The 27,018-nt window shown below is 32.5% G+C and overlaps 5 protein-coding genes across 6 annotated transcripts; 3 read left to right on the top strand and 2 right to left on the bottom strand.

Moving 5' to 3' along the window:
• Window positions 1-5,160: 5,160 nt before the first annotated feature.
• LOC124846719 (MFP1 attachment factor 1-like) lies at window positions 5,161-5,900 on the bottom strand. Its single transcript, XM_047324050.2, has one exon. The coding sequence runs from the start codon at window positions 5,806-5,808 to the stop codon at window positions 5,305-5,307; it is 504 nt and encodes a 167-aa protein (XP_047180006.2). The 5' UTR covers window positions 5,809-5,900; the 3' UTR covers window positions 5,161-5,304.
• Window positions 5,901-6,428: 528 nt separating this feature from the next.
• LOC124846720 (WD40 repeat-containing protein HOS15-like) lies at window positions 6,429-12,909 on the top strand. The gene is made up of 14 exons (XM_047324052.2): window positions 6,429-6,587; window positions 7,042-7,187; window positions 7,322-7,685; window positions 7,792-7,886; window positions 7,971-8,017; window positions 8,729-8,879; window positions 9,505-9,568; window positions 9,692-9,850; window positions 9,945-10,066; window positions 10,252-10,326; window positions 10,685-10,738; window positions 10,821-10,894; window positions 11,235-11,309; window positions 12,530-12,909. Exons 1-14 carry the CDS (start codon window positions 6,527-6,529, stop codon window positions 12,747-12,749), a joined length of 1,707 nt encoding a protein of 568 aa, XP_047180008.1. The 5' UTR covers window positions 6,429-6,526; the 3' UTR covers window positions 12,750-12,909.
• Window positions 12,910-13,863: 954 nt separating this feature from the next.
• LOC124846716 (G2/mitotic-specific cyclin C13-1-like) lies at window positions 13,864-16,401 on the top strand. The gene is made up of 8 exons (XM_088107283.1): window positions 13,864-14,435; window positions 14,527-14,759; window positions 14,845-14,920; window positions 15,039-15,115; window positions 15,191-15,224; window positions 15,360-15,509; window positions 15,610-15,744; window positions 15,832-16,401. The coding sequence occupies exons 1-8, from the start codon at window positions 14,073-14,075 to the stop codon at window positions 15,895-15,897; spliced, it is 1,134 nt and encodes a 377-aa protein (XP_087963409.1). The 5' UTR covers window positions 13,864-14,072; the 3' UTR covers window positions 15,898-16,401.
• A 138-nt stretch (window positions 16,402-16,539) lies between these two features.
• On the top strand, window positions 16,540-17,879 carry LOC148204190 (uncharacterized). The gene is made up of 2 exons (XM_088107285.1): window positions 16,540-17,138; window positions 17,220-17,879. Exons 1-2 carry the CDS (start codon window positions 16,926-16,928, stop codon window positions 17,592-17,594), a joined length of 588 nt encoding a protein of 195 aa, XP_087963411.1. The 5' UTR covers window positions 16,540-16,925; the 3' UTR covers window positions 17,595-17,879.
• Window positions 17,880-20,177: 2,298 nt separating this feature from the next.
• On the bottom strand, window positions 20,178-22,401 carry LOC124846717 (putative cyclin-A3-1). 2 transcript variants are annotated; one of them, XM_047324049.2, is made up of 9 exons: window positions 22,013-22,401; window positions 21,700-21,926; window positions 21,529-21,604; window positions 21,373-21,449; window positions 21,255-21,288; window positions 21,018-21,167; window positions 20,784-20,918; window positions 20,507-20,696; window positions 20,178-20,410 (listed from the first exon to the last, which is right to left on the bottom strand). In XM_047324049.2, the coding sequence occupies exons 1-8, from the start codon at window positions 22,253-22,255 to the stop codon at window positions 20,634-20,636; spliced, it is 1,005 nt and encodes a 334-aa protein (XP_047180005.2). In that variant the 5' UTR covers window positions 22,256-22,401; the 3' UTR covers window positions 20,178-20,410; window positions 20,507-20,633. The 2 variants fall into 2 exon arrangements, with proteins under 2 accessions (XP_047180005.2, XP_087964171.1); XM_088108045.1 differs by having other exon boundaries at window positions 21,255-21,285.
• Between the last annotated feature and the right edge of the window lie 4,617 nt (window positions 22,402-27,018).

The following is a 27,018-nucleotide window of genomic DNA, read 5'->3' as shown; positions in this document are numbered from 1 at the left end:
TTTATATTAATAAACCTTTTTTAACATTATTATAATTTATACCTATCTAGCTCCCAACAAAATTTAAATAGTCAAATATAAAGTATGCCTTTTACTGTTCATGCAATGAATTCGAGAGTCTTAAACTCGAATTCACAGCACACATTTGTTTCTTTTCTTTTAGAATTCCGGATTTCACCACCCTGAACATTCTTCTAAATTTTCATATTTGTGTTACTTTTTAGATAGGTATTTAGGAACATGTAAATTTTATTTGCAATATGTAGGATAATTAAAGATGCATTTTTTGTTTTTATTTTATTTTTATTTAATTATTATTTTGTGTAACATACATCTTTATTAATTATTATAAAAAAATTACGAATTGATACGTGAGATTGACATCTTAATACGGTTTGTAATTAAGTTAAATTCAAACATTAAAATTCAATTCAAATTAAAAACTAAAATTGGAATTCAATTAAAACAAAAAACTAACTAGAAACTGACTTAAAATTTTTCAACAAAACTTAAAACCAAACTAATAATTAAACTTTTATCTAAAATTCCACATAAAAGAAAATATTCGAAGTAAAGGAAAGCCATATTTGGAAGCTTATGCCATATTCATGGCCATATGGAACACAGATAACTGCTTTTAAGTATTTAACTGCATATCCACTTGCTTGCAAAACCAACCTCCCAATCAGCATTATTCAGTTAAGCAAGGTCTTATATTTTGGAAGGGAAGATTAGTTATTCCAGTGATCATTCCTTAGTCCAACAAGTATTACATGAGTTCATAGTTCTACCACATGTGGTCATTTGGGTTATTCCAGAACTTTGGGTAGAATTTCTTCTCAATTTTATTGGCAAGGGATGAATACTGCTATCAAGAATTTGTTCAAAATTGCTTGATTTGTCAGCAAGCAAAGACTTCTAATACTCTTCCCTTAGGGTTATTACAACCACTTCCATTTCCTGATATTGGGAAGACATAGCTATGGATTTAATTACCGGACTTCCACCATTTCATGGCTTTACAATGATCTTGGTAGTAGTAGATGGACTGTCTAAGTGTGACCATTTCTCTGCTTTGAAAACAGATTACACCAGTAAACAAGTGGTAGAGAATTTTGTGTCGACGGTGATTAAACTACATGGATTCCCAAAATCCATGGTCTCAGATAGGGACAGGGTTTTCACTAGCCAATTGTAGCAACATTTGTTCAGGTTGAGTGGTACCACACTTAGTATGTCAACTGCTAATCGCACGTAATCCTCCGATGGTCAATCCGAGGATGTGAACAAGTGTTTGGAAATGTATTTAAGGTGCACGTTTCAAAATCCTGAATAGTGGGTCAAATTCTTGCCTTGAGCTGAATTATGGTATAACACTTCCTATCACCACAACAAGGGCATGACTCGTTTCAAGGCAGAATATGGAAGAGACACCCGTAACTAGTGAAATATGTGCTTGACCCAGCAAATCTGATTTCAGTTCAAGAGTAGTTGTTGCAGAGAGACATCGTTCTCTCCCATCTTAAATATAATCTTCATCGAGCTCAACAAATAATGAAGAATAATACAGATAAAAATTGGATGGATGTGGAGTTTAAGGTTGGAGATAAAGTGTTGGTCAAATTGTAACCTTATAGACAACACTCTGTTGCTTTAAGGAAAAACCAGAAACTAAGTTTGAGGTACTTTGGTCCTTTCCCTATTATTGAAAGGATTGGCAAGGTTGCTTACAAGCTGTGGTTACCTGAGACTGCTGGAATTCATTCAGTTTTTCACGTTTGACAGCTTAAGCCTTGTAAGTAGAATCTTTCTCAATCTTATATTCCCTTACTCACATCTTTCGGGGATGCACAACCAGTTGTTATTCTTCAGTCTCGAGTGATTATCAAGGGCATGAAGCATGTTCAACGACACTTAGTCCAATGGAAGGGATTAGATAACACTCAAGCTACTTGGGAGGATCACACCACATTAGAATCTTCTTTTTCGGAATTCAACCTTAGGGACAAGGTAACCAATTTGAGAAAAGACAAATGAGGGGAATATGGCAACAACTAGTAGTAACCACGTTGACAGCTGATACAAATGATAAAATCATAAGAAAGAGTTCACGGTCCAAAATAACTATGGCTAAAAAATTATGTGTGGTGAGACAATTGGCATATAGGTCACGCTGATTGGAGAGAGAAGGGGAGAAGAAACTTATTGGGCCGAACCTTCCTCTCTTTGGGTTCATTATGTTTTCATCCTTGTTCATCTTTTACTTTGTAATTACTGCTATACTCTAGTAGTTGTCCTTCTTTTAATAAAGACATTTCCAGTACAATGATACAGTTACAGAGTATTTCTCTTGTGTGTATTCTGGTGACCACTATTACAACATTCCTCCACCACAAATCCCTGTTCATCTAAGAATATATAATGATTTTTTTTTAAACAAGAGAAGCCAATATAATAAAACATCATCCCCCCAAATGCTGCATTTTTCTCTTTTTGCTCATAACGATCCCAAACCTCCATTATACACAGTCGTGTTACATAAGACATCAAACAAGGATATCTGTGCCATGATATGTTCTAAGAATAAACACAGCAGGGTAAAACGCATGCGAACCAGCGAGCTGCTCCTTACGACAACTCGAAAACTATATTTCATATTAGAAAAATAATAACGAAACATTTATGATATGAAGCCCTCTCAATCGAAGACTTAAGAGTATTTAATTGTCATCCTTTCTTGTGGTAAAAACAATAATGAAGCAATAAGGATACATGATCGCTCCTTATACTAACTGATTATATAAATTCTACTATTCTAAGAGCGATCATTTTCTCCATAAAATAGTAAAATACACGTAGTATAATAATAAGAAAATAGCTCAGTTTGGGATATTCATCACAGTTATATCCTTTTTCAATCAAATATGATTTCATTTTGGTTTTGAATCTGAACTCTTATACTGCATAATTATTTAACTACTTTTTTCTTCATTTTTATTTTCTTCCATCACACCTTAACTCCACATGGTAAGTTTATATTTCTACGGAAAGTATAAGTTCAGAATGCAATGACTAGCAAGAGCACGCAGTTATTACAAAATCTGTTCATAACCAGCACACATCATAGATAATACAGATAATAGGCTCTCTCTACAACTCTCAGAGATTATTAAATATGAAATGCTTCTCTAGTTCAGACCACCCTAAGCTACAGGTGCATGATAACATACAAAACTCCTAATGAAATATTAACCAAGGTAAAGTGTTATGACCACAGAACAGAAACTATGCATGTTGTCCCAGCAAATTGCTCTGATCATTGAGCACACATAGAAATATATTAGCTCAATCGGTTGATCATCAAATTCATGAATCATAATTGCAACGTCATATGGTATAAACAACTCGAATATACAACAAATACACAGTCATCAAGCACACAATATAATACAGACGATACACTCTCTACAACTCCATAAAAGATTATCAAAATACGAGATGCCTTCTCTAGTTCAGAACCACCCAAAGCTACTGTTGCATGATAACATAAAAAGCTCCCAATGACATATTAACCAAGGTAAAGTGTTTAATCTGAATACACAGAATAGTACCATGTCCCAGCAAATTGTTCTGATCATTGAGCACAAATGGAAATATGTTAGCTAAATAGGTTCATCATCAACATCATTAATCATAATTGCAATCTCACAAGGTATAGACAACTTCAATATACAAGAAATAAACAGCATCAAAGCATATTTAAAAACTTTAAGCTGCTCAAATCACCACAAGATACATCGGTCACAACTTCAATATAGCTAAGCATGCATAGGTCACAACAAGATACATAGACTATGCGGAAAAAAGAGTAGAAAATTGATGCTCCAACTAATAACAAAGGAGAATTTGTTAGAGAAACTAATGGTAATTTAAAATTGGATCCAAATAAGCAGTAACAGTAGACTTAATCCAAAATTTGACGAATAGGACCATGAAATCAGAAATCAACAAGACCGTATGGTCACAGCACCTGAAAAAGATAACATAAATATAACTGCGTGTTGATGCACAGTGAGAAATATTTATTATACAAAAAGTCATTGAAGAGTCATTATTCTACGTGTAGAAAAGTTTAATCTCAAGATTGTGGTTTTAGTGTTCAATAAATTGTTGGAAATGATCATAGATTATGCATTTAGGAAATGCATTTAGTGTTTGGGGATCTGCACTAAAGTAATATTAGCCTATGAAATAATCTCTATTAAGCTACGTTGGTCCGAGTTATATTAAATGCAATCTCTTTAAACAATGTCTCAAGATTGAAGGACAGAATCCTCTAAAGGTGACTAGTCAAGTTCCCTTAAGAAAATTAGTAATCGCATTGACAGTAGATATTTCTTATGAAAATAAGAATCTATATATATGAACTACATTCTCTTGCATAATATACCATTATCATTCTCTAAATTCAAAAAAAGCAATTAAATTTAGTCATACGTCCAATCAGCTCTAGAACATTCCAATTTTTGGGGTCCTATAAATAGGTGTTTTTAAATATGTTTCAACTAACTAGTGAAGCCTTACCAATTAGGAGTTAAACATAATTATTCCTATAGAAGGGCTGAAGGGCACGCCCTTCCCTTCTGGAACTAGATAGAAATCCGAAGTCTTTTCAGATTTCGATCTAAGTTGACTCCTCACATCTTTCAAATAATACCACATTTCACTTTAAACCCCAGGTCTACTTCACACATGCTTTGATGTAAACTGTCACACAAAGATATAGAACTCGATTCAATGGTAAGTCTAACTTTCAAGAAATTTATTCTTTTATAAATAAAATATCAGTATTGATTACTCATTACTCAAAAGTCATAGATATCAACTCTGAACTACATTCTCTCGTTGTATATCTAATTCCAAATCAGTACTAGTATAAATACAACAATAAGCAAGCTAAAAGACAAAACACCATATATGCACAAGAGAGGAAAATACTGCAACAGTTAAGTAACCAAGTTTAACCAATCCATAAACAGTTTCACGACTTGCAGGCGTACCAAAACAATGTAAGACGTGAGTTTGCAACAAACAATAAATATGCACCGAAAACAACAACACACACAGTAATGTTTGGAGGAAACAAAGAAAAACCTAAGATGTTCAAGGGAATATATATAATGAAAATTGGTTGCACGACAAATAAACTTAGTTTTACAGATAGAACATCATCAGAGTATATAACATTAAAATATAAACCCCCAGCAAGGAAACCCTGAGATAATATACTATAATCCCGAATGGTCAGGTTTCGGACTCGGCAGCAGCGGCATGATCGCTCTCTGCGGCAGGGGTAGGAGCAACTTCGGAGGTAGGGTTCTCAGCAACACCGTTATCGACGGCGGGAGAGCCGGTGGTGGCTTTGGACTTGACGGTGTCGAGCATCCGTTTGCTGATCTCCTTGGAGTAAACCTGGAGGATCTCGATCCCGTCGCTATCAGAGGTGGAGAAGCCGCCAGCGACGGCGAAGGCCTCATCCTCGATCTGGCGGGCGGCAGCAGAGGCCTCCTCGGGAGGCATTGTCCCGTAGCGCTTGGAGAGGACGGATGTGGAGGACAGGTTTTCGATCAGGCGGTTGATGACGGCATCGCGCGTGCGCTGAGTGGGAGGCCAAATGGTGAAGGTGACGCTAGCGGGGCCGGACTTCGCGGCGGCGGCGGCAGCGGGTTGGTCTTGGGTAGGCAGCTTCGACGGCGGGACGGAGTCTTGCTCCGATTGGGGTTCGGGTGCGTTTTCCGGTTCGGACATTTTGAGAGGAGAGGAGAGGGAAACAGTGGAATTGGATTGAGGCAAGACCTCTCTGACAGACTAGTAAGGAAAGAAGTAGTTCGAAACCTTTGGCTTTCAAGAAAGGACTTCTATTAATTCACCAAGCAAAAAAAAAAATCATCACAAATTAATTAACCATAGAAAAACCTTTCCTAATCGTAGTTTTAAAATAGACAAAAGTAAAAATAAATCATTTTTAAGTATAGAAATCAAAAGTAACGTTTGCACAGCTAAGAAACTAGATGAGTAATTTTTTTTTAAAGTTTTGAATGTAATATACAAGTAATTGTTTCTTAAAATAAACTAAATTAGATATGTATTAAAGTCATGGTAAAGGGAATTTTAGGAAATGTAATTCAAAAAAATTACTGAACGCATTTTGAATTATGCCTTCTAAAATAATTATTATCTTGAGCAATATAATAGATATTATAAAATTATGCAAAATACGAGTATTAAAATATAAAAATAAAAATATATAGAAAAGGAAAACAATGGGATACCAGAAAAAGAAGCCCAAACTTTAATGGTAAGAAATGGAAAAGCCCAAATGTGATTGCGACCCGGTATCCGCCCAAACCCCAACCCACACCACCACCTCCACCTCACTTCAACACCTCTTCTTCGAGCATTTTCTCTGCAGTTAACACTTGAGCCACTCTATCTATTCCCTTTAACAAACTGATCAACAATCACAATGATCTCAATCACCTCCACTGAATTGAACTACTTAGTCTTCCGTTACCTTCACGAATCAGGCTCGTCCTTTTTGTAATCTTTTTTTTTTTTTTTAATTTTTCGCTTTTTTTCTTTCACAATACAAACTCTTAAATATCAATTTTATCACGGTACTTAGTTAGGAGGAACTCTTCCATTTTAGCTTCCATTATCTTTGCTTGACTTTTGCAAACCCAAAGGTTTTATCATTTGTCAACTAGTTTAAAAAAGAAGTTTTTAAGTTCTCATTTGATATAATTTATTACTCGAAACCGTGGTTTCTAGAAAGTTAGTAGATTCGGTCATCTTTGCGATATTAGGGTAATTATTATTTTAGTATCTTGTCATATCCGTAATGGCCTTGATTTCATAGTTACAAATCATATAATTTTTCCTGCAATATGATTTTTGTTAAAAGAGGAAAATATACCGAAGATAACGTGTCCCCCCCTGTTGAATTTCTTCTCATATTTTCTGATGGCTGCTTTGTTTCAGGTTTTACTCATTCTGCATTTGCATTCGGGTATGAAGCGGGGATTGATAGACGCAAAAATGATGATAATGTGGTTCCACCGGGTGCTCTTGTTACATTCATACAGAAAGGCATTCAATATCTTGAGCTGGAAGCTAACCTGAGTGGTGTAAGCAATTTTAATTTTTGTTGTTCATCTTCGTAATATGTTATCGAATAATCAAGTCATTAATACTAACATGCACATAATGAATGCATTGCTCGAGGACCTTAAGCTGATTGGTGTCTGTGTTAGGTCTCCAGAGTGATGCTGACATGGATGAGGATTTTTCGTTTCTACAACCTCTGGATCTTATCACAAAGGAGCCCAATGAGCTACACGATATAGTAAAAGCCAAAAAGGAAAATCTAAGTCAACATAAATCCGAATCGAATAAAATAGTGAATGGCTCGACTCACGACAACGCAAGGAGGGAACATGTTCAGGAAAGAGAGAAGGAGAGGAAAGAAAAGGAAAACGAACAGAGACTGGAAAAAATAAGGTTAGAAAAAGAGAAGGAGCAACCAAAGGATGAATATAAAGAAACACAACATACCGATCAAAACCATACAGAGAAACACGAAGATAAGACTACTGTTGAAAATCTAAACAATAGAGCGTATGGAGGTAAATATTAATGTATAATGTTTTATTTAGTTTTTTCCCCATTGGCTTTCAATCTTTATGAATATAGCATGTCATATAAGGGAAAAAGTAAAGCTGTTATGCACAGGGCCTGAGCCAATGGAGATTTCACAGAGCCCCATGTCGTCGCCTAATGATACTCCATGTCATGATGTAAAAATTTTGAAAGGCCATTCGTCGGAGGTTTGTGCTTATCTGTTTTCTTATTTTCCGTGTAGGTTTTCCTCCCATTGTGAGGCTTATTGAAAGTTATTTCATTCCTGTCAGGTTTTTGCCTGTGCTTGGAATCCATCAGCTCCACTTCTTGCGTCTGGGTGAGTGCAAGCCACTTTGTAAAGAAAACACATTTAGTTCTCAAAAGTATATTCTCCCTGTTATTCTATTTTGAAGACAATAGCTCTTCTTCTTTCTGTTCCTTTTATTGCCTTTCCTCTATTCTCCTATTCATGAATTGCTGGTTATTTCCAAATTTGAAATACTGTTTTATAAGTTCCTTATGACAGCCGTCGTAATATAGGACACATAGTAATACTGTCTACCTATGAAGAATTTAAAATTTAGTTTCTTAATGTATACAAGTCAAAGGAACTTGTTATGTATCAATATACAATAGGGCAGTATGCTTTTTATGACAAACATTCTCTTGATTTTTAAGTTTTGACCGTGGACTTGTACTTCAAATTGATTGAAATTCTCAAATCCTCAAAATTTAATACTTTGATCCAGTGTTGAATTATTTATATGTTCAATAATACTATAACTTAAAACCTACTTACAAAACATAGAGTATGACAGTATAATTTGCCTACAGCAACAATACAGGCTGTTTTCTATCATAAATTAATTGTGAAGTAAATATTTTATTTATTAAAATCACCTTAATGTTGAAGTAGCTCAGTTTCTGATAATAATTATGCAGGATGAACACTTAGCAAACAGTATGAACAGCTATCCTTTTGTTTCCTTGTATCAAATTTATGTTAAGATCAGCCAATATGTCAATTTTGTTTGATTAACTATTCCAGATCTGGAGATTCAACAGCTCGAATTTGGAAAATTGCTGATGGACCTTGTGACTCTGGTGTGCAAAATGAACCAGTAAATGTTGTTGTGCTGCAGCACTTTAAAGAAAACACCAATGAAAAAAGCAAGGATGTGACTACACTCGATTGGAACGTAAGTCTTTGTAGCATTACTATTAGGTACCTGGGTTTGAAACCTAACTAAAACAAACACTCTCGCACTAATGAACAAGAAATAACACTGTAAAACAATGGTTTCTGTATTGATACTGAAAGAAGGTGCATAGATAGCGCTAATGGAGGCCTAATCCCTCTCTTAGCCCTAGCGGAGGCCTAATCCCCCTCTCCTGGCCAAAGTCCAGATTTCACAAAAAAATATTCCAAAAAGCCCCCTCTCACAATATAAGAGAGTACTATTTATACAATTCCTCCACCTTCTATCCTAAACCCATTACCCATTATACCCTACCACCCTATATCCTAACAATTACTGTGGTTGCATACTTACTGTGAAAATCTTTGTACAATTAATTTTACCCTTTTTTGGGTCTTCCACTCTGCCTTAGTCGAACACTATGAATTTTGTCTTCCACTTGTTTTCAGTTTCATTCTTCAGCTTTTATCTATCGATATGCTTTTTATTACAAAGGGGGACGGAACACTATTGGCAATCGGTTTCTAAGATGGGCAATCAAGAATACTATGAATGTCCTCTTCCACTTGTGTTTCAATTTTGTTCCCCAGCTAATATGTTTTTCTATGGTTTTTTTATTACAAAGGGAGACGGAACACTATTGGCAACTGGTTCCTATGATGGCCAAGCAAGAATATGGAGTAGAGATGGTGAGTTGTTAGATATTTTATTTAATGAATATGCATTTCTTGGCATGATATGTGCATTATTTGTGACCCTGGTTCTTGTATCCTTTGCTGTTAGCTGACCTCTTCCTTTTTGAGGTTCATTAGGGGAGTTGAATAGTACACTAAACAAGCACAAAGGTCCAATATTTTCCTTGAAGTGGAACAAGAAAGGGGATTATCTTCTTAGTGGAAGTGTGGATAAGACTGCTATTGTGTGGAATATAAAGACTGGGGAATGGAAACAACTATTCGAATTTCACACTGGTAAGTTTGTTTTTTGCATATTTTCTGGTGAATAAAACTTCTGATTTTCTGTATGACTTTCCTTGTAGTCTTAGATATTAGCAAATTGTATCAGGTCCAACTCTTGATGTTGATTGGCGAAACAATGTTACGTTTGCTACATGCTCCACTGATAAAACGATTCATGTTTGCAAAATTGGGGAGAATAGACCACTCAAAACTTTCTCCGGGCATCAGGTATCTCGTCCTTTCAACCAGTCCTCTGATAGATTTATTTTGTTAAACTACTAACTTTTAAACTGAAAGGACAGGGTAATTGTCCATCAAAAAATAGAATAAAATGTTAATTGTATTAAGCTGTGAGCATATTCAAATATGGTTTTTAATCTTTCCTCAAACATTCTGTAATGCTATTGTTTCAGGATGAAGTTAATGCCATTAAATGGGATCCAACGGGTTCTTTACTGGCTTCATGCTCCGATGATCACACTGCAAAAGTAATCAACAGAAAACTGTCCCTTAGGTTTACTTGGTTGTTATATAAAACAGAGATACATCAGTGAAGTGCAGATATACATTTTATTTTAAAAGAATTATTATAATGTTGTAATATAATCGGTGAAGTGCAGATAAGGGTCGTGAGGAAAAAAAAAAGTGGGAGTGGAACTGAGAAAAAATATTTATTAAATTTAGTTCTTGATAAAAGTATATAACAAGCATCTGTATGAAATATGTCTCTTTTTTTAGCATTTTTGAACAAAAAGTGGATAGAAAACTGCTTGTGGAAGGGTAAACATCACTGTAACTAATTATTTATCATTGTCCAATTGACTGTTTCATGAAACTATGTTGCAGATATGGAGTTTAAAGCAGGATAACTTTTTGCATGATTTGAAGGAACATGTCAAGGTTTGGAGAGATGTTTGTCTGTGTTCTTTTTTTTCCTTCTGATTCCCTTTATTCTCTTTCTAATAAAGAAATGATCCTTTAGGGGATCTATACAATTCGATGGAGCCCTACAGGCCCCGGTACCAACAATCCCAATCAGCAGTTAGTGCTAGCAAGGTAAATATGCTTTCAACATCATGTAAAATCAGCAATAGTAGTAAGATATGAAACTGCATCTTCGTGAAAAAGTTTTTGTTTTGAAACAACGGTTTTGTTAACTTGTGTCCTGAGAGTGGAGGTTAAAAATTAAAAATATATACTATTAAATGAAAAGTACAAGCATTTAATATGTTAAAAATCTAAAAAAATCAATACTTTTCTTTTATCTTTAAGTCCTTAATGCACATAATAAATGTTACTTGTCCTTGAACTGTGTCCCTGAAGGCACACAATTAAATAAACCAAACTCATTATTATGTATTCCCCTAATACTTTTGCTTATTGTTCTCTCAAACAGTGCCTCATTTGACTCAACGATAAAGCTATGGGACGTGGAACTAGGGAGTGTACTCTACAGCTTAAGTGGTCACAGGTGAAGAAACTATAAACATGCTTCACAAGCATAATACACACAAACACTTATGCATATGCATTTGTAAGAATGGATGGATGTATTTTTTATCCAGGCTCATATATCATATACTATTAATCAGTAATGACACAAAACTGAAGAATTGGAGACGATTAATAGGCAGTTGCTAACAAATAGGAATGTTAAGCTTTAGAGAGAAACCAAGAGATCCATAAATTCAAATGTTTTGGCGGGTAATCAAGAACCATAGTTAACTGAAAATATTAATCGGAATCTGACTGTCACAAACTGTAATAAATGTTTTTATACTCCCCTAACATGGTTGGAGTGTGGAGGAAGATTTCAAGGAATCCTACATTGGACATAAGTGGCGTACACAAGTTTCTTACCAGAGCTTTTATGAGAATATCTGCTTATTGGTGTTGGGATTTTGTGTGAACTATTGGAATCTATAGTAAACATGTTTTCAGATGAAAGACAATTAATATCTCTGTTTTGAGCTCTGATTGTGGATATCATAGAAATCCATGACCGGATCCTTAACTAACTCAAACAACCTAAGTAGATCCTGTTGTGGGAACTAAAGCTTATGTAACATGGATATGTAGCTCTGCTGTAATTATTGTTGATGTTCTTTTGAGTCAGCTGTTTTTATAGGTCTTTTTATATGTCGCTTGATGTAATGGAGACGAATTTCAGAACCCAAGAAGCAAATATGTTATTTTTCCTTTCCATGCTTCATACTGAACATCACTTAGCTGGTTGAAAAATGGATCCATTCAAAGACTGAGCTTATTTTGGGCAATCAGTACCCTGCACATGGCTTTGTGTGTAGAGTCGTGGTTCTCACCTGATTGGTAGAGAAACAAGAATCAACCCAAAGCTGATTGATAGAGAAACAAGAATCAACCCCAGATTATCCGGTGGGTGAAGAAAAAACGGAGTTGAAACAGAAGCAACAGTAAGATACTGATATTGAGTCAGAGAGAGAAATGATGAACTGGATCTCATTACAAAGAGGTCTACGGATACATTTAGACAATAACTGAAGCGAATGGTAACAGAATAACTGGATTTCAACAGTGACAAACAAATACAAAAAAAAAATATAGAGGAATAGGTGTTTTTCTGTTTATTGGAATTTATAAATCATCAAGGTTCCTGCATATTACATTTTTAGCATTTTTAATTAATATACTGTTTTCTCTTATAACACTCAGGGATCCTGTATATTCCGTTGCATTCAGTCCTAATGGGGAGTATCTGGCCAGTGGCTCCATGGATAGATTCGTGCATATATGGTCAGTGAAGGAAGGCAAGATTGTAAAAACATACACTGGAAAAGGTGGGATATTTGAAGTTAATTGGAGCAAAGATGGTGATAAAGTTGCTGCTTGTTTTTCAAACAATATAGTTTGTGTTTTGGATTTCCGAATGTAAATTATAGAGGACATACCTCTTCTACTCTAATATCATTTCCTGTGCTACTTTAACAGCATTTTTGTACAGACTCATTAGGTACATTTCTCTACTTCCATGTTACCCAGCTTTACTTGGTGATAACCTTATTTATCTGATGGGTGTTTGTTTCAAAATGGTACAGGATTTGTAAACTAAAATTGTAAGGTTTTACAAAGTGTCAGAGAATTGTCCAGTCTTAGAAGAAATTTGATTACAGGAATTAAAAATATACCATTGCCAATGAAGTAATAAACAATTAAATGATGAAAAAGTTCCAGAAATGAAATTAAACTTGAAAGATAAATAACAGAAATATCAAGGAAAGCAATTAAATGGAAAACTTGTAAATGGACTAGTTGTTATATGCATATTTTCCCTTCATTTTAGTAAGTTTTTATCATTAAAATATAGTCCTATTTTAGTTTTGTTTTCTAAAATTTTATCTCACTCTTTTATTCATTTTAGATTACTCCTTTAAAAAAATACTTTGTATGTACTGCAACTAAACCAGCTATATATATTATAAGAATTTGAAAAGAAGTAGAAGAATTATACTAAAAGGAAAAAACTCAATTATATTTTTTTAAATTACTACAAAAATCTAAATATTAATAAAATATTGAATTAAGTTAATTAATTAAAATATTAATTAAATCAATATTAATTAAATCATTAAATAAAAATTTAATAAAAGTAATTATAGATGATAGCATATTTTTGAAGAGTTTCAAGAATATAAATTTTATGAAAATTATAAAAACTGAGTGAAAATTATAAAAACGAAATTAATGAATATTATAGAATATTAGTGAAAATTTTAAGTTCAATTTTTTTATAATAAAATATAAATAATGAAGTTTTGTAGGTTGTTTTTTTATTTTATTTTATAAATAATTTTTTTTATTGTAAATACTTATTCCAATTTTAAAAATAATTACATTTGAAAAATATAATTAAATTAAAAAATATTATTTGAAGAATAAAATTAATAAAATTAGTTTAAAAAAAATACTTGAAGAATAAATAAAAAATAAAATGTGAATGTATACAGACCATTATAAACCATTTGTTACTTTTTCAAATCATTCTACCAGAAGGCGGAAAAGAAGCGCCCTTCCCGCCATGTGAAAATTCTCTTATATTCCTACACAAACCCTAAACCACACTATACATTTGAATTTGGAACCAAAACGAAATCTCAAGATTCAGTCACGCCAAATCTCTAAATTTTCAGACACACTAATTCATTTTCGTTTTCATTTTCCAAACTCTCTTTCTCTTGTCTACCCATTATACATAAACATGGCACCAATCTCTCTTCTTCACCCAAAACTTCAAGCTCATCTTGTTCCATCTGTCTGTTCTCTCCCTCTCTTCCAAATTCACATCACAGAAGGAACAAGATGGAGACTCGTGCCGCCTCAAAGAGAAAGGCAAATGCAATGGTTTTGGTCCAAAAACAACATCCCAAAAGGCATAGGGTTGCTTTGGCTGAAGAATCCCAATCTTATCCTTCCAGGAACTCAAAATCCTTTGAAAGAGAAATCGCGAAATGTGAAGAATCCCAATGCCAAGAAGCCATCTCCCACAACCAATCACTCTTCTTCCCCTCACATTGATGAATCCCTTGTTTCCGATGTCTATGAGTATCTTCATGAGATGGAGGTAATTTTGATTTCTTCACATTATCAAAACTCTTACTTTTGTCCTTGAGAATTTTATGTATCTCAGTTTTAAATTTGATATTTTTTCTCAGATGCAGAAAAAGAGGAGACCAATGGTTGACTACATTGAGAAAGTTCAGAAGCTAGTTACACCAACCATGAGAGCAATTTTGGTGGATTGGTTAGTAGAAGTGGGTGAGGAGTACAAGCTTCTCCCAGACACTCTTCATCTCTCTGTTTCATACATTGATAGGTTTTTGTCTATTTATCCTGTGACTAAATCGAAGCTTCAGTTGCTTGGTGTTTCCTCCATGCTCATTTCATCGTAAGGATATCATTTTTTTTTATTTTTTAATATTTGTTCTCTTAAGCTGCTTAAAAATTACATTGTGTCTTTTTTTAATATGTAGAAAATATGAGGAAATGGATCCACCTTGTGTGAGTGATTTTTGCAGTATTACTGATTACACATATGACAAGGCAGAGGTAAAGATGCAGTGCTATTTTTGGGAGTATCAAATTGCTTTTCTTAGTGAATTGTCTTTTTTTTTAACTCTTTGGTTTTCATGGCTAATGATTATATATAATATCTATGTATATATAGGTTGTTAAGATGGAAGCTGACATACTGAAGTCACTAAACTTTGAAATGGAAAGTCCTACTGTGAACACCTTTCTCAGGTATGGGCCTAATATTGTGAATATGAATTTTCACCTCTTTTGACATGAAATTAATTGAGTGTTGTTATTATTTAGGAGGTTTGCCGATGTTGTTTCTGACAATAAAATGGTAAGTTAAACTGTTCCACCTATTCTTGGTCATGGTCTTAAAAGCTTCATTGAGCTTCACCTATTCTTATTCATTGTCTTAAAAGAGCTTCATTGTGTTGTTTATTAATTGCTTTTCTTTTATTTGTTATTTCAGACTCCAAATTCACATATTGAATTTTTGGGCCGTTATCTGGCTGAATTAAGCTTGTTGGACTATGATTGTTTGAGATTTTTGCCTTCTGTTGTGGCAGCATCAGCTGTATTTCTTTCCAGGTTTATTATCTCGCCTGAAGTGCATCCATGGGTTAGTATTTTCATGTTATGAATAGTTGTAAGTTGATTTTTGAAATAGTTGGAACTGTTAGCAATTGTTCAAGATACTCATAATTGAGAAACTATTGCAGACTCCTTCTTTGAATGAATGTGCGGGTTACAAACCAGCTGAGTTGAAAGAATGTGTCCGAACCTTGCATGATCTGTACTTGTTACGAAAGGCAGCATCCTTGAAAGCTGTCCGGGATAAGTACAAGCAACAAAAGGTGATTATTTTTGTATTTGTTTAGTTATTAAGTACCTATATTCCCCTTATAACAAATGGAGTGATCCGAAATCTTTTATTGAAACAGTTCAAATGTGTTGCGGACCTGCCTTCTCCTCATTATGTACCAAATTGTTACTTTGAAGACCAGTGATGCAGCAAATTTTGTGATGAATATATCTCCGTTGCTATCTCTTAAATCATGTTTGATAAAGCACATGTCAATAGTGTGGTTGGTTTGATCATTGTTTGAACAGATTTGGTGGGGTAGTTAAGATATCAATGTTCAATTGTCTTTTCTGTTGAACAATCATGGAGAAGACCTTTAAAGATGCATACGGCTCAATTAACATCTTAGATTGTACAGCTTCTTGGTCATCATTGAGGCCCTGAAGGAGACACAGCACTCAATCATGATGGTTACTGTTAAATAATTATGAGAGTCTTTCAATGACATGTATTGGGAGAACTATGGTGTAGGATGAGGTGTGAAAATTGCATAGTTCATTGCATAGAATTTTATATGAACAAAATCACCTTGTGAAAAATAGTCCTTGAGATCTTGCTGATGTCTTTGGCAGAGTCCAAGTGATGGTTGCAATCTTGGGAGAGTCTTTGTGCTTAACTGATAAAGAACGAGGGTTTTATTGTGTTTCTAGACAGCAAACCAGAGGTGTTGATGCTGGGATTTAGGGATGTTGTTTCTGGTTTGTTGGAAATGCCCTATTCTTTAGGGACATATTTGTTTTTTATCATTCATTTTTGTTACTATTAACATTTAGGCATAATACCCAATTTTGTCCCCACTTTAGTTCGGAAATCTCAAGTTAGTCCCTTTATAGAAAAGTGAGTTGAATGGATCCTTACTTGTAATTAATTGACTCTAATGAGTCCCTTCCGTTAAATAGAAGGAAACGGAGTTAGTGGACTGATGATGTGGCAGTTGTCGTCAATACGCAATTGTTTGCGTGCTTACGTGGTGTTAGGGTTCCCATTTTCAAATTGGGTTGTATTAAAAATTGGGGATAAAGAATTTGGGGCTGATTTGTTCGAGATTAGGGCATGTCCGAGAAAGAAGACTGCCTGCCTCTGTTGGTCCTGATTTCAATCTGGACCCTGATTATCACATGCTTCCATTGGCAGACCTGGATTTGGTTACAGAACCACTGCCTGAGTTTATAGATGTTATGGAATGGGAACCTGAAGTTGAGGTGTTTAGCGATGATGCAGATTCAGAATATAACGTCACTGAAGATTGCTCTTCTAAAGGGTGAGAAAGGATGTTCAACCTCCAATGCTTCTGGTGATTCAGGGTGCAGCACAGACAACAGCGAAGGGGAAGACAATCACATGGAAAGCATCCGTAGATCAAAGAGGAAAAAACAGAAGACTGAGGTACGTACAGGTTGAAAACTGTAAAGTGAACAATGGTTGTTAATTTTGTAACAACTTTAAATCATTCCGTTTTTTGTACAGACTGAGATTATGACTTATTCTGGGAGACGTGTGAAAAGGAGGAACTTGGATGAGTGTGATGACAATACCATTGGGAGTAGCCGACGTAGGAAGGGAAAAAGTGGCCAAAAAATATCAAGAAGGAAATTTTCAAAATCTAAATCTTCCCGGCCTCAAAGGGCTGCTGCACGCAATGCTCTTCATCTATTTTCTAAAATTAGTGGTACACCGACAGACGGAGATGGAGATGAAGATAGTTTGATTGGTGATTTTTCAGACAGTGAATCAACATTGCAAGAGTCTAATATTGACAGTGATGAATCTGATGGAACTTTACAGAAAGATCAATTGAATTATCCCCAAATCAGCCCCAAATCCTTTATCCCCAAATTTTAATACAACCCAATTTGAAAATGGAGAACCCTAACACCACGTAAGCACGCAAACAATTGCGTATTAACACCTCACCAAAGAAATTGCCACATCATCAGTCCACTAACTCCGTTTCCTTCTATTCAACGGAAGGGACTCATTAGAGTCAATTAATTACAAGTAAGGATCCATTCAACTCACTTTTCTATAAAGGGATTAACTTGAGATTTCCGAATCAAAGTGGAGACAAAATTGGGTATTATGTCTAACATTTATTTATCTAACAGACTCTAATAAAAGAAAAGTGTCATTCATTCTAGTTCTGTGTTCTTTTTTCTTAAGTTAATATTTGTTTGTGTGATTATTAAATGGGGATTGAGAAGTTGAAAAAATAAATAATAAATAGTTTTAGGTTTAATATTAAGTTTTAAATATAATTAATGTTTGAAAAATAATTTATAAATTTCGAAAGTTTACATATATAAAAGTATAAAAAGTAAACTTTGTAAAGGTAACAAAAATAAAATGGAAAGATGTAAAAGCAATAAAAATCTTCTCTTTTATTTTCTTATCTTTCTATTATTATTCTTCTATTTTTATGATATTTTTTGTTTTTTTATGAAGGGTTAAACATTAGGGTAATTTCCTAATGAAATTTTGAAGTTATATGAACAAAATTGTTTTTTTAAGATTTTTATTGTGTTTTATTTTTATTTGTTTTTTATTTTATAATGAAGTAAAATTATTGATTTTTATATTGTAATAAGTTAGTAAAATGTTAAATTTATATAACAATCATGAGTCAAGAGATTTTTAATTTTAATTGAAAAATTAATTTGATTAAAGTTATAAATTTTCATGTAATTAGATGAAATTTTGCTAATTATTAATAATTTATTTTAATTAAAGATGAAAACTTTAACATTAATTAATTAATTGGATAATTAATTTTTTACTTAATATAAATATAAAAAGTAAATGAATAAACATAATTATAGATGTTAATATTTAATTGAGAATTTATTTTAGTTAAATTTATTACAAAATAATAATAAAAAATTATTTTTTTTAATTGAAAAAATATTTTGGTTAATCTAAAGAATGTCAACATATTAATTGAAGTTTATATTGATTAATTTTAAAATTTAAAACAATCAATTTAGTAATAATCCTTTTAGAAAATCAATTACAAATCTCATTTTAAAAAAGTAGTAAAATTAATCTCTTTTTTTATTGTTTTAATTCATTTTTATTTTTTTTCAATTTTATTTCTTTTTTTTCATTTAATTTTTTATTTGACTAACTCTTTATATAGATTTTATAATAATTAATTTGATAGAAATAAATTTTTGTTAGGTGGGAGTTTAATTTATCTTATCCATTTCGATCTTTTTTATTATTTTTCTTAATGATACATGAGTTGTTACAAGTAATACTTATTTGAAAGGTTCAAACAACAGTTAATAGTTTGGTATGAGAGCCTTTACTTGGCTTAAAACATCAAAGCAAGTCGTTGAATTCTTGCAGTGGAATAGAAGATTACCACATAAGGTAGTTTTGATGGCCAACGTGACCATTAGAGCATGCTAATGGAAGACTTATAAGGAACATTAGGAACTATGTTAGTGAAACTGTACAAATGGAAAAGTAGAAGAAAATTGATGAGATGAAGTTGACAGGTCTAAAAGTGAATTATCTCTACCTAGATTGATCTAACCTTTCTGCACACCATATCAAGAAAAATGTTTTTAAAGAAATGAGATACTAGAAGTTTGAAAGAAATGCATGACTTAAGTCTCAGTTTCAATTTCAAGCTGTAATGGTTCCTGTACGAAACAACAACACATTATCTAAGTAATATTTTGCACTGTGAATGAGACAGAGAGAATACACTGGAGAAGGGAATTTGTTATAACCTACACAATTTCACCAATGTGGTTCTATATTCCGAAAACATGCAAAAACTTTACAAATGTGGCCTGCTCTTTCCAACAGAATCGTGCTCATCATCAAATTTTCCCAAATCACCATTTAAATGTCCTTTTGATGCCATTTTCTAGACATTTTTAACCATAATTTGATTAAAGATGTATGGTTCCATCATTTAGCTTGTGTTTGGATTAGGTGATAGATTTGGGGGAGTGGAAAAGAAAGGAAAAAGGGAAAAAGAATGAAAAGTGAGATAGTTTGGATTTAGTTTGTGTTTGTTTTTCATGATTTACTGCTATTGAAGATGGAGGAGCTAGTGTAGCCAATGTTTGCTTCAAGTGATTTGAACCAAAGATGAACAATTTCAATAGGATCTAAGAGAAAATATACCTAATGTACTTAGGTTATTATCTAGTGAATTGGTGAAAATAATATACCATATTGATATTCAGAGAAAATAAAACAAGGATCAACAACTTTGGACACTATCTAGAAAAATTAAACCATTAAGAATTTTTTTTTCCACTGTAAACTTGATGAGGATTAGTAGCCTCGTTATTTAGGGGAAGCTGATGTTCGAAAAGAATAAAATCTAACATCAGATTTTGGTGTTAAATGATACATCATTCATTTATATGAACTAAATGTCTGATATTAATAAACCATGAACAAACAATATTAAAAATTAAGACACAATATTCAAACTTTACCCTTTATATATTAGTTATCATATTCATCTCTACCACTCATTACACTTAAATTCGTAAGACTAAACCTAGATATAATCCCTGATAATACTTACAACACTAATCTAGTTCTGATTATCATGGTCATTGGCGGTACAAAAAGATCATTACATCAGTTATTGGGTAATCAACTTCAGCCTCCAAGAACCATACAATCTAAGATCCCTGCAATAATGAAATTGTTTGTTAAAGGTAAGACAAAACTTGAATAGAGTTCAGCATTTCCATTCAATCAAATTTAAAAGATCCAAAGAAATGTACCTATCAAAATAGGTTAATTGCTAAATGCAACTTTGGGAGAGATTCTACATTAATAGCCGTAAGAGTGCAATTCAAAAAGAGGTTTATGTTCAAAATCATTATTTGTCAAGGAATTGTCACTGCATCATCAGTCTTCAAAGTAATGACTTGGTACATGTGGAGGAGATGGCAGGTTTGCCACACACTTGAACTGTTCGAGCAGAAGATTTTTGGTCACTCAATTTGTCATAAAAAGAATTGAAGTATTTTTATAACAAAAGAAATGCAAAAGCTTTACCTTGCACTGTTTATATTTATCCCTAACAGATCGGAATGATGCTGCCTCTCTTGAAAAATATAAGTCATGCAAAGTGACAACACAGACTTTCAACTCAAATGGTTTGTAACCGGACCATTCACCCAGGGAAGAACTCTGCAATAGGTTGTGAAGTTTAAGTTTATCTAAACAAGAGTAGTACTTTTCCTCCTTTAATGAGAAACATGAAGCACTATGCATAAGATAAATACTCACCCAAGGATGCACTTTGGGAGAGGTAATAAACCTGGCAAGAAATAAAGCAGATGCAGCTATAATGGAAGGCAAGAATCTTATACAACTATAATCCAACAAACTTAGCTCAGCAAGATAGAAGCTCAGGAACTCAATCTTCAAATTTGGTGTCTGACAATAAAAAAATAAAATAAAATTACAAAACAACACAATAAAGTTTTTAAGATAATTAAGAAGGAGAACAGCAGATCCCCTTACTTTTTGGTTCGCAGAAGCAACACTCAAAAATCTCCTGGGACAATAACCATACCCAATTAGTCAAATTAATTTCATCTACAGAAAGTTAGATATTCACATTTCGGTATAAAGTTCATACTTTAGAAAAGTGATTGCAGTAGGATTGCCAATTTCAAAGTTTAGAGACTCAAGTATTTCAGCTTCCATCTTTACAACCTATGTCATCACCAGAGTGAATGAAAAAAGAAGCAAATGACATATGTTAATAGGAGCAACAGACAAGTATAACATTTACCTCTTTCTTTTCAAAAGTGTTATCGGTGATGCTGCAAAATTTGCGCACACTGGGTGGTTTAGTTTCCTCATACTTCCTGCAAATTTGAGAGGAATATAATAGTGAATCTACCATGTCTACATAATAGAATAAGGGTAAAAATCTTAACAAAACTGAAAACCAGACGCTTACGAGGCAAGAAGCATGGAAGAAACACCTACTAACTGAAGCTTGGACTTTGTCACAGGACTAACTGATAGAAACCTATCTATTAATGACACACAAAGATGAAGAGTTTCAGAGAGAAGCTTATACTCCACAGCAACATCTACTAGCCAATCCACCAATATTTGTCTCATGTTTGCTGTAAGTACCAACTGAACTTTGTCCATATAGTTAACTATTGGTCTTTTCTTCTTCTGCATACCATAAACAGTGAGAAAAGTAAGCTCCAGACAATATATAAAAGAAAAAAAAAACAACAACCTTGAAATTTCTGAATCACCTCCAATTCACGAAGATATTCATCGATGTCAGATACATAATGTTGGTCTATCTGAGGAGAAGGTAGTTTCTTGATGTTGGGATTTTTCCAACATGAAACTTTCTGTTTGGCCAGATTTTGATTAATAAGGTTTGGTAGATTGGGAAGTTCACCCAATACAACCCTATGCATCTTGGGGTGTTGTTTTTCCACCACCACAACAGCTTCCTTTCTCTTTCTCTTTGCCCCAGCACGGGTTTCCATCTTCTTTCTTGTGTGTTGTTAATTTGAAACAGATTGTGAAAGGGCAAGAAATTGAAGAGGAAGGAATAAGCTAATGTTTTATCATGTTTGTGTATTGAGTAGAATAGACAAAGAGCGGTTTTTTGAAATAAAAATGAAAATTTCAGGAATTGGGTTTGGTTCCAAATGCACATGTTTTATCATTAGAGTTGAAAGATTTGTTTTCCTATGGGCGGGTAAGCGGGCGGGTAAGGGCGCGCCACTTTTCATTCACGGCGTCAAATCAATTATTCAAATATATTAATTAATTTATTCATTTCATGTGTAAATATATATTTATATATTAAAGTAATTAAATTGAAAGACTTTAATTTATTAATTATTTATTTATTATAATAAAAAGATGAACAAAATCATGTGAATAATAATATTATTAAAATAAAAAAATTTAAATGATGTTAACAAGAGTTGTTTCATTACTTTAATATAATTTAAACTCACACATATAATAGTAAAAACTATAATAGGGTCATTTAACTACTTTTAAATAATTGATGAGAAAAATTTACAAATACATTATTATTAATCCTACCACTTTAACAAAAACAGGAGAAGGAGAATATAATGCATTTTACTACTGGTTCAAACATTTAAATTTAATTTGTATTAAGAAATTACAAAAGTATATCAAATTGTATGTACAAGTGTGCACATGAAAAAAAGTGTAGTGTGTTACAAAATTGTCATGAGTAAAGAGTTTCTTTCTTGACACTTCAAAAATATGATTAGAGTGTACAAAAATTTTTATATATTGTATAAAAATAGATATGATTAACATGTAAATAAAAATATGCGTAAGGTTTGAAATATTTATAATGTTAAATATTTTTGTAATTACTAGTAAATGTTCATTGACAACTTTTGAATTAAAAGAATAATTGTTAAGAACAAAAACTAGAATTGGATCATTCTTTTTACTTAAAGAGGAAAAGTCAACTTTTGGTTTAAAAAACAGTAGAGGAACTCTCTAAACACATGTATAAATAATTAGAAAGTATTAAGAACCCACTTCAATTCATTTAATAATGTTTTACAGATCTTATATATGTATATATTTTGCATTACTTAAAAAAAATAGGTTAGTACTTCAAAAGACTAAAAATACGAGCATACATAAACTTTATTTCTATATATTTTCATTTTATTATTTTTATCATTATTAAAAAAAATAAAGTGAAGGATAATTTTTCTTTTAATTTGAATGTGATAAAAGATAAAATAAAATTACACAAATTTAATATATTTATAATAACATCGAATCGTGTATGTATTATAAAATCTCATTTATAATCTTTTTATATGTTTATAATAGTATTTCATTCATTTTTATCCATAATAATTATGAAATGATGATACACATATTTTATTTAGGATTAAATATGTTTTAGTCCCTTAACTATCAGATAATTTTAATTTTTGTTCCTTTTCAAACTCTGGTACACTTTGATCTTTGTCCGGAACTATAATTTTTAGTCCTCCATAATTAACGGTGTTAATTTTTAGGTTTAATAGGTTATTTTGTTCCTAGTTTTGCTGAATAATATCAATTCAATTTTTATTTCTCTCTCGTGCTCTTCTAAACACAAGAGTTTTTTTATTTGTTAAATACATTTTAAATTTAAAAATCAAATTGTATTGTTTAAAAAAAATTCATTTCTTTCTTAACATTTAAGAATTCAAAATATATTTAACTTTTAAAAGTAACAAAATAAAAGAAACAAATGACAGTAAAATAATTAAAAATAAAAACTGGAAAAAAATTCTTCACTTTCATTTGTCCAGCTGCTGAATTGTTTCTACAATCGCATTTTTCTGAATTATCCATTTCATTCTTAGCATCTCCACAGCACCAACACAATCCAAATCCTTAATTCCCAATTTTTCACTGTTCCCCGTCCAAACACGATCACCCCCAACAAAGAATAGAAGCTTCTCCCAACACCTTTTGAATTTCATCCTTTTGTAATCACTGTTTTTCATTCACTCCTTTTATTACCAATTATTCCTACTGAAATTGTAGTATCATTGCTAGTTCAAAATGTGTAATACATTCATTGAAATTGTATCAAATTTTTCATGGGCTGTGTAAAAGTTTTGAACTCTTTACCAGCTTAGTTATTCACTTTTGTAACTACATAAAACTTATCATTGTTTATAATAAATGGAATTTGGAGAATAATTATACCTCATTGACATAATCTATAACTACACTTTTGGGTATTCTATTTTGTTTTTCCAATTTTATCTTTTTAATTATTATTTTGTTAATTTAAATAATTATTCATAATAAAACATTATTTTTCAGTCTTGTCATTTTAGTAATTTTTTTTAATTAAAATAATGATTCATTATGAAAAAATTATTTATTCTTTTATCATTTTAGTAACTATCTCTTAAAATTTAAATAATTACTCTTAATATTACTTATAATATTTTTTTTATTTCAATAATTAAATTTATTTTATTAGCTATATATCTACAATTATATATACTTTTTTAATTTTATTATTTTAGTTTTATCATTTTAATTTTATCATTTTAATTAGTATTTTTAAAATATATAAAATTTATAGATATTTAAAAAATACATACACGTACGTTATCGCAGCTTGTATTTATTCAATGACGATTATAAATTATTTAAAAAATAATAATTATGTTCAGTGTAACTCAAGAAAATATAGACAAAAACATTCATAAAAATCACACACATATTTTACCTTCAAATTTTAGCTTCTAATTAATTTATGCTAAGGGATAAGTAAAATTCAAGGCTGGCTGTAAAATATCTTCTTTTAAGAATATATTTACTTTAAAATTGTAGAAAAATTAAAGTAGAAAGAATCAAAATAAAAACGTCATTTCACTCTAAGTTTTGTTTTTGATTATTTTATCGTTCTTTTTTTTATTTTGTTATTTTTAAAGTTAAATGTATTTTTAATTCTTCAATTTTAAGAAATAAATGAAAGAAACAATACAAATTGATTTTTAATTTTAAAATGTGTTTAACAAATAGAAAAAAGTTGTTGTTCAAAGGAATTCAAAGGAGCATGGGAGAGAGAAAGAAAGAAAATAACGCCGTTTGTGCGTATTTATAGGAAGAGATGATGTTGGTGCAAAATTTACTAGATGAGGACCAATTTCACACACTTTTAAAACGAGGGATTGAATTGCCATTATTCAGCAAAACTAGGGACAAAATAGGTTATTATACCTAATTTTTATCTTAGGTGGCTAACGGTGTGCCACATTATTTTTCTTTTTTTCTAAAACGTGTCAGACCCTTATCACCTGTGAGGGCAGAACCTTATCACCTGAGGAAAATGCTGACCTTGAAACCAATTTTAACAATAACACGTGAAAGTTTGCGGGTGATACCCCTTTCGGTAGGAGTCGAACCCCTCATCGTCTTCTTCAGACCCAGATGAAGAAGAACATGACATCACCTCTGATCTATGAAAAAACTTCACCTTTATCCTTCAAAACAACACTCCTAAATGAATGATCCTTCTTCTTTCTCTGTCTAATCACACCCAAGTTTTGTTGTGTAATTCTCTTTCTTTTTAGATTTTAAATAAATCCCCTTTTCTTGAACTGAAAATTTGAAGCTTTTGTTTCGAAGATGGAAGGGTTTTGTGTGGCGTCCTCAAATCACGAGTCTCTCTCCCTCTTCAACAGGTCCTCCACTTTTTTTTCTCTGCTTTCTCTTTTGCTTCCTGCAATGTTCTCTAAAGATGTGTATTGTGTGGGTCTTGCATTTTTCATAGGTTCGTTTTTTCTTTTTTTCTCAAAGTAATTGTTTCTTGCTCCCTTCCTTTTATGCCCTTTGGCATCTGAATTTTGTATGAATAGTGGAAGGGCTTTTAGGGAAGATAAGTACTATGGATGTTATTTTAGGTGGGGAAGGAATAATCAGAGTCTTGAAAAAGAATTGTGAGTTGTTGCTCTTTCCTGTGTGTCACCCATCTGCTTCCTATCTTCGTACTTATACTTATATCCAATTTCACCCATTGCAGCTCTTACATAAGCTTCAGTCGTTGGTATAAAAACTGAATCTTTCTCAATAAAAGTCACCTTTGACACCATCTTCGTTGCAACGTATAGTGGTACCTTCTTCACTCATTAATATTCTTAACAATTAATTAACTAATCCTTCCTATTCATCATCATTCCTCTACTAACTTTACCCTAAAACCAACATTGCAATAACTTGTACCTGACATTGCGATAGATCCCTCTGGCAGATCCCTGCACGCGAAGTCCATCGCCACCACCTTCATGCGCGCGTTTGGATTCTTCGCCTTGATTTCTCGCGCAACGGCTTCCAGCTTCTGCAAGGTTATGCTGACGAGGATGAGGTTGAGCCCTCGCTTTACCAGCTAGCAAGAGAAGGCCTTTTCGATGTCGCCGATGGCTCCGGTGACCACAGCCCAGGAACTGATCTGTTTAGAGCTTGGTTTGAAGGTATAACATTTTCCTCAAGTGTAAGGGTCTACCTCACAGGTGATAAGGGTCTGACACGTTTTAGAAAAAAGAAAAATGATGTGACACACCGTTAGTTACCTAAGAAAAAAATTAACACCGTTAGACATGGAGAACTAAAAATTATAGTTTCCTCAAGGACAAGGATCAAAGTATACCAAAGTTTGAAAGATAGATGAAAACTAAAATTGCTTGATAGTTGAAGGACTAAAAACATATTTAACCCTTTTATTTATAAGAAG

The sequence above is a fragment of the Vigna umbellata genome, chromosome 2 (assembly GCF_029865625.1).
Source record: "Vigna umbellata cultivar VRB3 chromosome 2, Vumbellata_1.0, whole genome shotgun sequence".
Taxonomy (NCBI): domain Eukaryota; kingdom Viridiplantae; phylum Streptophyta; class Magnoliopsida; order Fabales; family Fabaceae; genus Vigna; species Vigna umbellata.
This window is presented reverse-complemented; position numbering and strand designations above follow the sequence as displayed.